This window comes from Coregonus lavaretus (genome assembly GCF_964263955.1).
Source record: "Coregonus lavaretus genome assembly, chromosome: 6".
Lineage (NCBI taxonomy): Eukaryota > Metazoa > Chordata > Actinopteri > Salmoniformes > Salmonidae > Coregonus > Coregonus lavaretus.
Genome location: NC_139993.1, coordinates 44113323 through 44128985, shown reverse-complemented (window position 1 = coordinate 44128985; position 15663 = coordinate 44113323). Strand labels below are relative to the sequence as shown.

The 15663-nt window shown below is 43.6% G+C and overlaps 1 protein-coding gene across 1 annotated transcript; it reads left to right on the top strand.

The window, feature by feature from the left end:
• Positions 1–5218: 5218 nt before the first annotated feature.
• On the top strand, positions 5219–14599 carry LOC311130775 (protein-glutamine gamma-glutamyltransferase K-like). Its single transcript, XM_084163573.1, has 14 exons — positions 5219–5351; positions 7370–7659; positions 7777–7968; positions 10307–10558; positions 10944–11062; positions 11192–11299; positions 11455–11632; positions 11737–11875; positions 11978–12170; positions 12389–12542; positions 12679–12963; positions 13082–13242; positions 13397–13533; positions 13695–14599. Exons 2-14 carry the CDS (start codon positions 7371–7373, stop codon positions 13837–13839), a joined length of 2352 nt encoding a protein of 783 aa, XP_084019699.1. The 5' UTR covers positions 5219–5351; position 7370; the 3' UTR covers positions 13840–14599.
• The last annotated feature ends 1064 nt before the right edge of the window (positions 14600–15663 follow it).

Below are 15663 nucleotides of genomic sequence, written 5' to 3'. Positions count from 1 at the left end.
ACACTTCAGTCTCTCATGCCGTGCCACAACAACTTCCCTCCTTCCACTCGCCAATGGCTCCCGTACTCCGTTAGCCTTCTCTCCTTTTCTCCCTGTGGCAGCCTCCTGCTGCCCAGCTGCCCAAGCCATGTGCCCCCCCCCAAAAATTTCTTGGGGTTGCCTCTCTTCCACGGGCTTCCAGCCTTGCCTTCGCGCTGCCTCCTCGTACCACCTCCTCTCGGCTTTGGCTGCCTCCAGCTCTTCACGAGGGAGGCGATATTCTCCCGGTTGTGCCCAAGGATCCTTTCCGTCCAATAACTCTTCCCATGTCCAGACCCTCGGCTCCTGGACACGCTTGTTACGCTGCTTGGTCCTTTTGTGGTGGGTTATTCTGTCACGATCGTCAAAAGGAGCGGACCAATGCGCAGCGTTGCGAGTGAACATGATGACTTTATTATTTAAAGCAACCACGAAGAAAACAACAAATGACGATACGTGAAGTTCAAATACTGATACAGACTAACAGCAACACGGAAACAATAACCCACAAAACAAAGGAGAAAACACACAGAATATATATGGCTCCCAATCAGAGATAACGAGCCGACAGCTGACACTCGTTACCTCCGATTGGGAGTCATAGACCAATCACCATAGACACAAACAAAATGAAACTCACCCATCCCCAACACCACCAAATGAAATACACCCAAACACATGAAAATGAACAACCCTGGCTCAATTATAAAGTCCATAGAGCCAGAGTGTCACACTGAGGCCCTGTTTACACACGTCTTCCGGCACTACGGGGTACCTGAGGATATTGTGTCGGATCGGGGAACGTCTGGGGGTCTCGATTAGCCTTACCTCAGGTTTTCACCTAAGCAGGTGGAGAGAGTGAACCAGGATGTGGGTAGGTTTCTGAGGTCCTATTGCCAGGACCAGCAGGGGGAGTGGTAAGGTTATATCCCCTGGGCAGAGGTAGCCCAAAACTCCCTCCGCCACTCCTCTACTAACCTTACGCCTTTCCAGTGTATGTTAGGTTATCAGCCGGTCCTGGCACCTTGGCATCAGAGCCAGATCGAGGCTCCTACGGTGGATGAGTGGTTTCGGCGCTCGGAAGAGACCTGGAACGCTGCTCATGTACACCTGCAGTGGGCAATCAGGCGACAAAAGGCGAGCGCCGATCGCCACCGCAGTGAGGCCCCGGTGTATGCACCGGGGGACCGGGTCTGGCTCTCGACCCGAAACCTGCCCCTTCGCCTGCCCTGCCGGAAGCTGGGTCGGCGGTTTGTGGGGCCATTTAAAGTCCTGAGGAGATTGAACGAGGTTTGTAATAGGTTACAACTTCCTATTAATTACCGTATTAACCCCTCGTTCCATGTGTCTCTCCTCAGGCCGGTAGTAGCTGGTCCACTCCAGGAGCCCCCACTGGACATCGAGGGGGCTCCGGCGTACTCGGTCCATTCCATCTTGGATTCGAGGCGTCGGGTGGGGGGCCTGCAGTATCTCGTGGAGTGGGAGGGGTACGGTCCGGAGGAACGGTGCTGGGTCCCTAGGAGGGACATCCTCGATCCCTCCATGTTGAGGGATTTCCACCAGAGTCATCCGACCCGCCCTGCTCCGCGTCCTCCTGGCCGTCCCCGAGGCCGGGGTCGGCGCACGGCTGGAGCCGCGAATCAAGGGGGGGGGTACTGTCACGGATTCAGCCGAGGCTGCCCCTCCTCCTTGCTCGGGCAGGCTTCGGCGTTCGTCGTCACCGGAGTACTAGCTGCTACCGATCCATGTTTCTATGTTCGACTTGTTTTGTCTTTATTGGTCACACCTGTTTCCCATTATGTAGTTATGTCTTCCCTATTTAACCCTCTGTCTCACACTGTGTGTTGTGCGTGTTTGTTTATGTTTCGGTTGTCGTTAGTGTGCGGGTTTGTTCCCTCCCTGCGTGGAGGTTGTTGTTCATTATTTTACCTTTGAGTAAAGTACGCCTTTTGCTTAGCTCTGTGTCCTCCGCCTGACTTCACCTACCGCATTCCACTGACGCCTTGACAACCTGTTTCAGTCTTCCAGAGATTTGAGACTGGGACGGCGGTTCACCTTCCAGCAGGACAATGACCCTAAGCATACTGCTAAAGCAACACTCAAGTGTTTTAAGGGGAAACATGTAAATGTCTTGGAATGGCCTAGTCAAATCCAATTGAGAATCTGTGGTATGACTTAAAGATTGCTGTACACCAGCGGAACCCATCCAACTTGAAGGAGCTGGAGCAGTTTTGCCTTGAAGAATGGGGGAAAAAAATCCCAGTGGCTAGATGTGCCAAGCTTATAGAGACATACCCCAAGAGACTTGCAGCTGTTATTGCTGCAAAAGGTGGCTCTACAAGGTATTGACTTTGGGGGGGTGAATAGTTATGCACGCTCAAGTTTTCTTTTTTTTTTTTTTTTACTTATTTCTTGTTTGTTTCACAAGAAAAAATATTTTGCATCTTCAAAGTGGTAGGCATGTTGTGTAAATCAAATGATACAAACCCCCCAAAAAATCAATTTTAATTCCAGGTTGTAAGGCAACAAAATAGGAAAAATGCCACTGTAGATATGTTTCGCAAGCCACTGTAGATATGTTTTCTATCACTGCTCTGTGTCTCTCTCACACAGGAGATGGACTCCATGCGCTCTGCTTATTACAGTTACCGAGAACACCATTCTCAAGATGGAGTACGCTGAGGTCCGGTTCTTCAGTCTCTCTGACAAGGTTAGTGCTGTCTGTTCCTGGCTGTATCTGTCTATATAATATGTGTATCTTTGTCCATCCATAGTTTGACTCACCGCTCTATTCTTTGTGGCTGTAAGTCTGTCAAATGTCTTTCTCCCTCACCTCAACAGAACCTGACCATGTTATGTCACCTGGACCAGCTGCTATTGGTCACTCATATCAATCTATCATGTCATCAGCTGCTGAGGCTGCCTCCACAGTTTTCCATGCTGCTGTGCCTTGAGGTATAGTACTTCAAAAACATTATTTGATGTTATGCTCAAAATAATCTCACATGTTTATTTCTGTTCTGTACTGTAGTTTTTGTACCTAATATTTTGGTTTGTCTGTCTGCCAATATGGCCTTCTATTTCCCAGGTATTGGAAGCTGATAACAATGCCATTGAGCATTTGGAAGGACTGTACCATCTCCCCAAGTTGGAAGAAGTGTCCTTGAAGACCAACTGTATTCTTGCCTTTCTCTTTTGATCAGTTTTATTGTGGTAATACATTGCAATGTTTTTAATACTGTTAGTGTTGTTGTCATTTTCTTTTACCTTAATATGCAGAAATATCCCAACTCTCTGACCTTCATCTGCTGACTTCCTGCCTGAAGCTGACCCGCCTTGATGTCCGTGGCAACCCTGTCACTCAGATTGCCAACATCCAATTCGAGTTGTCCGAGCTACTGCCCTCAGTCACTGACCATCTGATCTGATTGGGCAAACGGCAGGGCTCATTCTAAGTTTCCCTTAGACACCGATCTAGGATCAGCTTATCACCCCAAAATCCTAACCATAACCATTCTAAGGGGGAAATGGAAAACTGACATTAGATCAGTGTCTAGGGGCAACTTCCCGCTATTCCCGGCATACTACCATCAGCAGAATCTGTTTGTGTGTGTCTATGTTTGTGGGCATGCATGTATGTGAGAAGCAGAGGGGTGTTTTTTAAAGTGTTTTGTGTCTCTTTTCCACCATTATTCCACTTGTGTGGGGACATGGATTCACAGTGACCCCCACTATTGTGTAGGTTTACAATTTGGGTAAATATACTGTACATATACTGGCACAATCCACAACTGTTAAAGTTAAGTGAAAAAATAAAGTGTGTGGTTATTCTATGTAGGCTTGAATTCTGGTGACATGCTGTAATCATTCTGAATCATTAAGAAATTCTGGGAACTTGTTCTCAACTGGCTTACCTGGTTAAATAAAGGTTAAATAAAAAAATAAAATAAAAGTTTGCGTTTCATCTCCATGGTATGTTAGCCTGGGTCCTATGAGCCATTCCAGTAAACCTATTAATTCATGATAAATACTTACCCTCAACTGTTGACATACAGAAATTAATGTAATTGACATTTCTACAAAATAATGATGAGATGAATGTCGAGAAATGTGAAGCATCAAGTTATGAGATATCCCACTATCATGTGATAAGGGCTATGTTTGAGATAAAAATGTATTCTGTTTAAACTCAGAGAGACCCAGCTTACATCACAAATGTATGTCTCAGATATGTTCAACTTAACATGTACAGTATGTATCCCCATGAATTCTCTCAGAATGAATAGCCAGAGCTAACTGTTTTACAATATGAAATACAACATGTCTTAACAATGTCTTAACTCATTTTTTAACTGCAGTGGTTAAAGATCATGTCCTAAAATGACTGCTCTGTGTTTGAAGTGTAGCATTCATCTGTGTTTGGAGGGGTTTGTTTGAACTTAATCAGAGGCAACTTTCAACTTGGGTCACAAGATTTATGGAAAATGAAACTCTGAGGGGCTCACATGGAAGTGAGAGTGACATCACAAGTGAATGTCTGAGATGTGTGTGTGTCACCATGACACATTTTGAATCATTTGTCTTGACTGGTGTTCAGACAGCAAAGTGGTAGAGAGACATGTTGCGTAGAAGCCTGACTGATTAAATGACTGCATTCATGTGAACAGTCTCATGACATATCCCCTGTGTGTGTAAGATGACTTTTCCTCCCTTTATCCCCTTATCATTGTCATCTGGTTGTCTGGAGTTTTCACTGTTTCCTCCTGTGTTGAAATGTGTGTAGCCATTCACTTTGGTGTCAGGCTTGCTTAAAGTATCAGCTTTGTTATTTGTTTTAGAAAGTAAAAAGTGAAAGTCCTCGGTGGGCTGAGAGTTTAGTTTGCAGGTTTGACACAAGTTAGGCTATTCGTGGTTTAGATTTTGACACACACAATGCTACAGTCAGCAACTAAGCCCGCGAGCTGTTGAAATAATGTCAATCACGCGCAACTGCACTGGCTTTATTTTGAGAAATGGGACGGTCCAAATCGGGGAAAGTTCCCAGACTGACTGACTTCATACTGTATCAATAGACTAGGGCAGGAGAATGAGGAGGCGAGGAAGGTGTGTCTACTGTTTGTCTCATAATCTTTAGTTTAAAAGGTCTCTCGAGGAGGATACTAAGTAGTTCAACACAGCGTGAAGACTGCACAATCTGTAAAGAAAAGAGGACACGCACAGCATACCACGGCAATATTATTTTGAACCTGCGCTCGTGACTGGTCAGTCAGCGGCTACCAGTGGTGATTCAACAAACACTATCCCATCGGAGAACTCAACACATAGATTACAAAGTAAGTGAATATCTATAAATGTCTTACAATTAAAATCATGATTCATGAATTCATTTAATTCTCATCCAAATAGCCTGCTGTTTTTAAACTTAGTGGTGTTTGACACTTTGTGAAATACAATTCCCTCTCATCCAGTTTGAGGAAAAGGATGGGAGATGAAACCATGTCTTTGATCGGTTTTCACCTTTGATTGGCTGCTGGCAAAGTAACATACACCTTGAACTAATTTGTTTGGCCAATCAATTAGTGTCTTTATCAGCAGTCAATACAAGTTGTTCAGTGTCAGAGAGACCTGCAATGTTATAACAAATGTATTCGTCCACATTGAAAACATTGTAATTCAAAGAATAGACAAACAGATTTTCACAGAACAGAAAGGGTGACTAAGAAAAAGAACACACAAAAAAACACAGTATGACAGGGTGTGTTAATTAGCTAGATTATTGTGTGTGTGCTTATTGTATGATATAGTGCCTACTGTGTGTCATTATAGTGGATTGGTCTGTTATTTTGAGACCTGCCTTATTTAATTGCTCTTTTTAATTGCTCGTTTTCTGCAGTATTATATCAGAAAAGTAATAACAAAGAAACAAATAATTCAAAAATAAAATACAATTTTATTGGTTGTGTACAGATTTTGCAGATGTTATCGCAGGTGCAGCGAAATTCTTATGTTTCTAGCTACAACAGTGCAGTAATAATACCTAACAATACAAAACAATACACACAAATCCCCAAAATAAAGAAATAAAGAAATATCAGAACGAGCAATATCAGAGTCTGAAACATGCTCACAGCCACAGGAAAAACATGAACTCCTGGCAGATTAGATGGGGAGCATATTCTTTCAGCGCTGGATAAGTGAAGATCATTCCTCAATTACATTGGGGTGTGGTTGCTGGCCCTCTCTTGTTTCACAAAATGTCACAAAAAATAATTTAGCTGCAGTGACTCAAGCTCTGAGGTACACTCCTCTCCTCCACACTTAGGGGCAATTAATTCATTGTACATCTTCCGTCTGTCCACTGCATGTAAATATATTGTAGTTACTAGCTAGTTACAACACAGAGCATGTCTACTGGACATGGCTAAAAGCCACCCAGCAAGCTGGACATTCAGTCATTCTCAAATGGAACACATTCCCATTCCGTACAGTCCTGCCCTCAACCCGTTCATATTTTTGGCACTGGGGCAGGTGGTGTGCTTCTTATCCTATCATTGTGCATATGTATGAGCGTGTGTCCGTGTGTCTTTAATGGTTTGTGTGTGTGTGTGTGTGCATATTATGTGTTTGAACGTACTGTATGTATACATATCCATGTGCATACCGAATGTGACAGAATTCAAGTTATATTTGCACTAGTTAGGTATTTCAATTTTTAGTTAGACTTCCTATATCCCACTATTCCACTTATTCACACATCTCAGCAGTTGCGCAATTTCTATTGTGAATTCTAAATCAGTGGAATGTTTTCTCACTCTCCCTCTCCCAGTTGTTTTTCAGTATGAGGTCAGAGGTGTTAGGTTTCTTAGTAATGAAGAAGAAGCATTCCTTTCTTTCTCTGTCTATAATTTATCTTCAATCTCTCCACTCCTTTCTTTGATTCTCCTCATTGGCAAGTATGTAAGGAATGAGCCGGCCCTCTTCCAGTGTTTCCTCATTGAAACTGTGATCTGTCACTGTGTAGTAACAATTAGTGAGAGGCAGGAATGCAGACAGAGTGTGGGAAAGACTTTCAGAGGGACTAAAGAAGTGACTGGATAGGCCTCTACAAAGAGGATTATGAAAGAGTTGGATAAAGGAGCATAGGACAGGAAGACGACATACACACGATAGGAGATGATAGTGAGCTTTCCTGCACTCATGAGAGCACAACATTTGATTTGTGATGCACATTGGCCAATTATAATGGCAACTGTTCAAAAGTTATCGGATGGATCTGGATTGATGATAGAGTAATAAGCACAAGCAAAATGAAAACGATACATGGGCCTCTCTGTTTTCTTTTGATTCTCAGGATGCCTGTGGAAACGCTGTCAGTCAGACACTCTCGGTCTAATGTGGGTAGGTTCCCATCAGTCACATTGGGATGGGGGCAGGATGAGCCAGAGAAGGAGGAACCAGAGGAGGAGAACACAGAGGAGGGGGCGTGTCGGCGATGGTTATGTAAGATCTGTCCTTGCTGCTGTCAAAGACAGAACGATGATGATGACATCACAGATATGGTCGTGACCGGGATCCCGGATGTAGACAACGATGCGGGGATGAATGGCGACAAGCCAGTCACTGGTGGAAGTGAGCTCGAAGGTAATTTACTCTTTTAAAACTCCCAAACTTTTCATCATTACTACGCTAGACATTGTGGCATTTGTGACAAAATGGTTGACATTAAAATGGCCTACCTTTCTTATCTCCTTGTCTCAGAGCTGTTGTTGACAGTGCGGTCCGTAGACCTGATGAAAACCAAGATGGGTCTGAACCGCCTGGAGCATCACACAGACCGTTACTATGGTGATGACCTCATCATCCGCAGGGGGAAGACCTTCATGATGTGGCTTGACCTCTCACGACCTTATGACCCCAACACAGACAGACTCCACCTGGAGCTTAAGACAGGTCAGTGAGACATTCTGCAGAATCATGATAGGCTACTGTGACTCAACAACGGCCTCCCCTGTCCCCCTTCTGGGAAACCCTAGGGCTAATAGGTGCACATGATAACAGTAAGCCCTTTATAACTAATCATGGGAACTTTGAAAGTAACTTTAAGTGGTATGAAACTTTTGTTTACGGGTATGAGCGTGTGTGCTTGTTTGTGTGTGTGTGTGTGTGTGTGTGTCTGTGTTAAAGTGTTTGTGTGCTTGTGTCTCTGAAGCCTTGTGCCTCCACTATGTTTTGGTGGTTATCGCCATGGTAACTGATTCATCCGTGTGGTTGGTGGCAAGTCTCCAGTGTTTTAGAGGAGAATGCCTCTCTCACAGTCCTGCCCAAATCCCCTCTTTCCACTGACAACTATCTCCTACCATAAACAGCTTTAATAACCACCAACCAGCTCACCAACTCAATTCACCATGCCCTTTCAGCTTCTTGATTGTAAACTTTATCTTAGAGTATGTGTGTACTATATGAGGAGATGTGTCTTAATCTTGCTGGGTGGTAGCCAGTGTATTAATAGACAAGCAGCAAATCACCATCTGAGCCATGCTGGTATTTATAGAACAGCAACATGCAGGACAGATACTGTATGGCTCTTTAGAATGAGTGTACTGTGGGTGGATTGTGTGTGTGTGTGTGTGTGTGTGTGTGTGTGTGTGTGTGTGTGTGTGTGTGTGTGTGTGTGTGTGTGTGTGTTTGTGTTTGAAGAAGTGAGTTTTTCTGCTTGTTTTTTCTAACACACCCTGTTATGGTAGGAATGCACCCAGCTAGCACATTTGGTTCCTTGGAAATTGTGGGAATGTACAGTATGTTTTTGGTTTCACATTGGTTGTGAGAACGAAGCCATATGTTTCCTGACTGGTAAAACGGAGAACAGAAGTGAAAATTTAGCCTGTTCTGTGAACGTTTATTTTAATAGGTTGCAGAGAGGTTCTAAAAACGTTTTACTCTGGTTCCTTGAACGTTTTCCTGGTTTTATTTATTAACGCTTTGAGAACGGAAATGATAGGTTATTTGGAGGTTTTTTAATATCTTCCTTAAAACTTCCACTGAATGTTTAAATAAGACTGCTATCCTATTTTGGGTTAACCTTTTTGAAATCCAAGCACAGATAGGACACATGGAAATGTATTTCTTTAGGCATTAATCATGCAAACACATACAGTACATTTCTTTATTTTGACACAGCATCAATGAGATTCAAACCTATAATTTTCTGTGCTCTGCTCATGGAATTAGTCCATTGCGTCATCAGGATGGAGCTAGCATACAATGTTTTTTTTTACACATACAAAGCTGTTTGTTTCAGTCTACTCCAGGGGTGTCCAAATAATTTAATGGAGGGCCTAGTGTCTGCTGGTTTTTGGTTTTTCCTTTCAATTAGAACCTAGACAACCAGGTGAGGGGACCCCATTTCAAAGGAAACAAGCACTCATTAAGATCAGGTGTGGCCAATTAGTGGGTGTGGCCAACACACCTGAACACACTTAACAAGATAGTGGATAGAGAGAGTTTTGATGATGCTGAGAATGGAATGTATCTTTTTAAATAACATTAGAAGTTTTCTTGTGGTTTTTATGGAAAGTTTTCTTAACGTTCTCAGAACAATGTGAGAACATGGCTTTAAATAGAACCATGAGAAAACCTGTAGAAAACTTTATGATGAAGTACTGAAATTCCTAAAGAAGAACGTTGTTTCTTAACATTCTCTGAATTATTTGAGTTCAGAGAACCATTTAAATGTAGCCATGTTTGAACTTTTAGAAAACATTCTGTTAAAGTAATGAAATACCAAGAAATTTCATTTTTTTTGTGAAGTTCCTTAAATGTGCTGAGAATGTTCCAAAGCCAAGCAACTATCCTTCACCATTCCCAGAAGGTAGTTGTGGGAAGGTTGTATGCAAAATAACCATTGTACAACCACGCTCTCATCAAGCTCTAAGACACATATGGTTCTCAGAACATTATGTATTAGCTGGACAGGGTGCGGTCACCAATCTGGAATAGAACTCTTTCGGGAGGGAATACATCGATGGCGTTTATAACTAACTACAGGAAATGAGCCATAGTGTGTGTGTGAAAAGTTTTATTACGATATGAAACTCTTGTTTTTGGCAGCGTTGCCAACATGTCAACATATTTTTTTCCTGATAGCAACAAGGGACAGCAACTTCAGGTTATTTTTTTGCAAAAAGTGATACATTCAGTTAAAATATGAGTAAGAGATATTGCACCACAGAATTACACCACATTTTGTTCTTATCCCACTGAGTAATATGTCTGTGTGTTTCTGGGACAGGATCCCAGCCTACAGTGGCAAAGGGCACCCATGTCATCATCCCATTGGTTGAGGAGCTGGAGGATGACTGTTGGGAGGCCAAGATCGTGAAACGGGATGGCAACAGGATGAAGCTGTCTGTTAACTCCCAGCCCACTGCCGTGATTGGCCGATACCAGCTCACTGTGGCAACGCATAGCCCGAAGGGCGAGGCCACATCTACACATGACCCAGGGAATGACATCCGCATGCTGTTTAACCCTTGGTGTGAAGGTGAGAGAGAGAGAGAGAGAGAGAGAGAGAGAGAGAGATTAAATTAGTTAATGCAAAGAGAGCTTATCCCTGTTCTCAGCCAACCCCACTGACTCTTAAAAATAATACTCACACCCAACATAATAGACCCACATTTGTTTTCTCCTTATCATAACGAGATCTCTGGGTGGTATTATGAAACATAATCTAACCGGTCAAGTAAGCCATATATTTGTGTAATGAAGGAAATATGTGTCACTCAGAGGACCTAGTCATTCACCCTTCTGTAAACTCAGAGACTCTCCATAGTCCACTCCATCCTCATTTCAGGCTGATGACATCACATAATGGAATTGTTTTCTTTTTGAATAACTGAATCTGACCGCTCTCTCTCTCTCGCAATCAGAAGACACAGTGTACATGGACGATGAGGAGGAGAAGAATGAGTATGTCCTGAATGATGTCGGTAGGCTTTACTATGGCACAGAAAACCAGATTGGTGCAAGAACGTGGAACTATGGACAGGTGAAGGAACATGAAGATTGTCAGTCAGGTGATGGGAAAATGGCCTGAGTAGGACAGACCCAACTAACTTATTTCTGTCATTGCCCCTGCTTCTCTCTCTCCTTCCATCTCTACCTCTCTATTTCTCAGTTTGATGAGGGGATCCTGGATGCCTGTCTGTATGTTTTGGAGAAGAGTGCGACCCCCCCCTCAGGCTGGGGAGACTCTGTCAATGTAGTCCGAGTCATTTCAGCCATGGTGAGTCCTCCTCGCAAACACAAGGTTTCTTAAAAACCTCACACTATTACCTCTAACCTCACCTCTAAGTCCAATCAATGTCCAACCAAACTGGCACCTCATTATTCCAACTCTAAATTGAATTCAAAGTTAACCCATAGTCTCCCTTATCCCAGATCAACTCCCCAGATGACTGTGGGGTCGTGGAGGGTAATTGGTCAGGGAACTATGTGGGAGGGACTTCCCCTACAGCTTGGAGTGGCAGTATGGACATCCTGAAGAAGTATCATAAGGACGGAGGCACACCGGTCAGATATGGCCAGTGTTGGGTCTTCTCTGGGGTCACTACCACAGGTTAGTTATGTGTGTTTGTTTGTACATGATCAAATGACTTTTATGAGAGTGTGCTAGGTTGATATTCATTGACCCCTAACCTCTCACCCTCCTATCTCTTTCAGTGTTGAGGTGTTTGGGCATTCCCTCCCGTAGTGTGTCCAACTTCAACTCTGCCCATGACACAGATGTCTCCTTGACAACAGACGTGTACTTCAATGAGAATTTGGAGTCTATAGATCACCTCAACGCTGACTCTATCTGGTTAGTAGAATGTCATCACACACCACTCTTATGTAAATACAATATGGATTTACTAGATTACATCTAAATTACAACCCATCCCTCCATCATTTCTTTCTTTAGGAACTTCCATGTGTGGAACGACTGTTGGATGGCTCGTCCAGACTTGCCACCAGGTCATGGTGGCTGGCAGGCGGTAGACTCCACCCCCCAGGAGACCAGCCAGGGCACCTTCCGCTGCGGCCCTGCCTCCATCACCGCCATCCGCAACGGACAAGTGTTCCTCAAACATGACTCGCCCTTCGTCTTTGCCGAGGTCAGTCTAGTCTAGTGTGTCTTCCTCTTTATTCCTTTGTCTTTGCTGAGATGTCGTTCTCATACCTCTCTCTGCCTGACCTCAGCTCTCCATGCTAGCAGGGTACAAAGTTTCTATGTCTATCTCAGATGCACAGTGATGACATGCCCCTGTTAGTCTCAGATGTCCTCCATCTCGACCATCTCTACCTCTCTCTTCCTGCTGTACCTGTCCTGTAGGTGAACAGTGATAAGATCTACTGGCAGAGGAACCTGGATGGCACCTTCACCCAGATCCACAGTGAGAAGAATGCGGTGGGCCACTGTATCAGCACCAAGGCTGTGGGCTCAGACGAACGCAACGATATCACACACCTTTACAAGCACCCAGAAGGTAGCTTCACATAGCTGTGCAAACACTGACATGCATTACATATCATTGTTTTATTACACACTTATACAAGCAGACTCCTGTACAAGGCAAGCACCCAGAAGGTAAAATGCATTAATTCCGACTTTATTGTCATCAGGCACAGAAGAGGAACGCATTGCTGTGGAGACTGCCAGTCGCTATGGTTCCAAACCAGATACCTACTCCTCTCCCATCGCTGAGGATGTATCAATAGAGGTGACCATGGATGGGGAGGGGCCACGCATGGGGGGAGATGCAGAACTGAACATTGTAATGCGAAATGCTAGTTCTCTACCACGCACCATCAACCTCCACAGCCAGGTGGCAGTCATGTACTACACTGGCGTGCTCAAGGCCACCGTCAAGAAGGACGAAACTCCTGTGGAGCTGCTACCCAATGAAGGTGAGCCACTGGGAATATCTTGTATTACATATCAGTGACGTTCAGTCAGACATTGTTATTCATTGCATGCCCAGGTTTTTCTGATCCCTAGTCCTGTCCTGTCCCCCTCTCCTAACAGTGAAGACCCTGGAGTGGATCCTTCAGTACCAGCACTATCAGGACCAGCTAGTGGACCAGGCTGCTCTGATGCTGACCCTCTCAGGCCGGGTCACTGAGACACAGCAGGTCCTTGCCACTCAGTTCAGCTTCCGCCTCCGCACCCCTGACCTCATCATTAAGGTGAGACAAAACTAAACAGACTGAATGAATTGTATCCACAGCATTTTTCTTTCTGTATATAATCTGTCTTTCTTTGTGTCTGATATTGTCTACTGACAATATGATTCAGAGATGTTCTGTAGTGGTAACAGTTCCCTATACTTTTCCCTCCTAGCCGGTAGGGGAGGCTGTGGTTGGGAAAAAGATGGCGGCTGAGATTTCCTTCACCAACCCTCTGCCACGCACGCTGAAGGGAGTGTTGTTCCATGTGGAGGGGCTGGGCCTGCAGAGTATTCGACAGATCGCTGTTGGGTGAGAAACAATTATTATTCTGTTCACTATCTGCAGCTTCATCTAAGCACGGTTTAGTCCTTATGACTCTGAAGGTGCACTATGTGTGACGTATGTTGTCACTGTTCTTTTATGTTCTGAACAAGCACAGTTCTGAGTGTCTCTCTCATCTCCTCTCTCAGTGACGTGGCCAGTCACTCCTCTGTGACTCTGACGGAGCACTTTGTTCCTACTCTGCCTGGATCCAGGAAACTGGTGGCTTCTCTGGACTGTAAGCAGCTCACACAGGTCCATGGTGTCGCCAACATTGACGTCAAGGAGAAATGAGCCTTTGGACACCATAGACCCCTTTTGGTCTGCTTGACTATTGAGGCATAATCACTGTGGATGACATAAGACGTCATCACCCTCTCCTCCTCCATACCAGAGCACTGATGTTGCTGTTGAGTTCATTATGATGTTTGAAAGTACAGTCTAAGCTTGAGACACAGGAAAACCATACACCATGCAAGACAAACCTGTATTATGTGCCTTGAAAAGTGCCTAAGCATATAATTGCAGTCTTTACAAGAGTGGTATTAGAATTTGTATAATTGCATAACATATCTTACCTACTGAACAGAGCACAAGCTATATGACACATCGGAACAATAATGTTTGTTTAGTATGCTGTACAGTAAAGCAAAAATACTGTGTACAGAGTGGTTTGTTCTGTTGCTAGAGCATTGTATATCTATGACAATCAGATTTTTCTCTGATATTATTTTCTAACACTTATTAGAAGGAGTATGCGTTACCTTACACTGTACATTTGAATAATGCTATGGTGTTATTAACTTATAAAACATTGTTGTTGATGTTAAGAGATCAGTTATTTTAAACATACAGGTAACTGCCAAAATAAAGAAATCAATGTATATTGAAAGCAGGTGCTTCCACACAGGTGTGGTTCCTGAGCAATTCCTAAGCAATTAACATGCCATTATGCTTAGGATCATGTATAAAAATGCTGGGCAGGCCAAGTTGCCCATTATTTTTGCTACCATGGCTATGCCCCCATAGGATGACAATAACCTTATCCACAGGGCAAGAGTGGACACTGAATGGTTTGATGAGCATGAAAATTATGTAAACCATATGCTATGGCCATCTCCAGATTTCAGCCCAATTGAACACTTATGGGAGATTCTGGAGCAGTGCCTGAGAAGGTTTTCCACCACCATCAACAAAACACCAAATTATGGAATTTATTGTGAAAGAATGGTGCTGCATCCCTCCGATAGAGTTCCAGACACTTGTAGAATCTATGCCAACATGCATTGAAGCTGTTCTGGTGGCTCGTGGTGGCCCAACACCCTATTAAAACACTTTATGTTGGTTTTTCCATTATTTTGGCAGTTACCTGTATATCCATGCTTATGCACTACAGTGTAAACGTCTAAAAGTCGTTCTATGTGAAATTGATGAACAAGACCGTATTATGAAGTCAAGTTAAAGATGCTCCATCCCAGGTTTTGTAGCAACATCAGCTGCCTTTTCTAAATGGCAGCTTTGGCGCTTAACGAACCTACAGTGTCACAAACTGATGAAATTATGAAATGGCAGCTACATCACAAACAGTAGAGTCTGTAACTGCTTTCAATGTTTGAAAACAGAAAATAGATTGTATTTATGTGCTATTTACGTTTTTATACTGTATTATACCATGTAAGTAAATTATTTCACTTCAAAAATCTGTCGATGTGCCCTTGAGCAAGGCACTTAACCCTGATTGCTCATGTAAGTCGCTCTGGATAAGAGCGTCTGATAAATGACAAAAAAATAAATATATATATATATATATAATAATAATAATAATATTTTGCCCTTATTCTGTATGTGTGAGAGAGCGAGCGAGCGAGCAAGAGAGAGAGGATAGGATGAACTTTGTTCCCGAGGGGAAAATTGTCTTAGACACACAGAGTGAGAGAGAGAAAGTGGTATAGTGACAGAAACAGGTCTACACAAGTACAGGATTTGGATGGGCCCCCTCTCCCCTCCACCTTGCGGCAAAACATTTTAGTTGCCCCCCTTGACGGATAATTTCCTGCAATTCTACACATTTTGCCATGGGGCATAGAGAAAATGTAGCAATTGTATAACATATTTCAT

Excerpts from the sequence above, each read along its gene's own strand:
- LOC311130775 (XM_084163573.1), top strand. The coding sequence starts at position 7,371 with ATGCCTGTGGAAACGCTGTCAGTCAGACACTCTCGGTCTAATGTGGGT. Across the intron at positions 10,559-10,943 it reads GTTTAACCCTTGGTGTGAAG|AAGACACAGTGTACATGGAC; the intron begins GTGAGAGAGAGA and ends TCTCGCAATCAG. Across the intron at positions 11,300-11,454 it reads TCCGAGTCATTTCAGCCATG|ATCAACTCCCCAGATGACTG; the intron begins GTGAGTCCTCCT and ends CCCTTATCCCAG.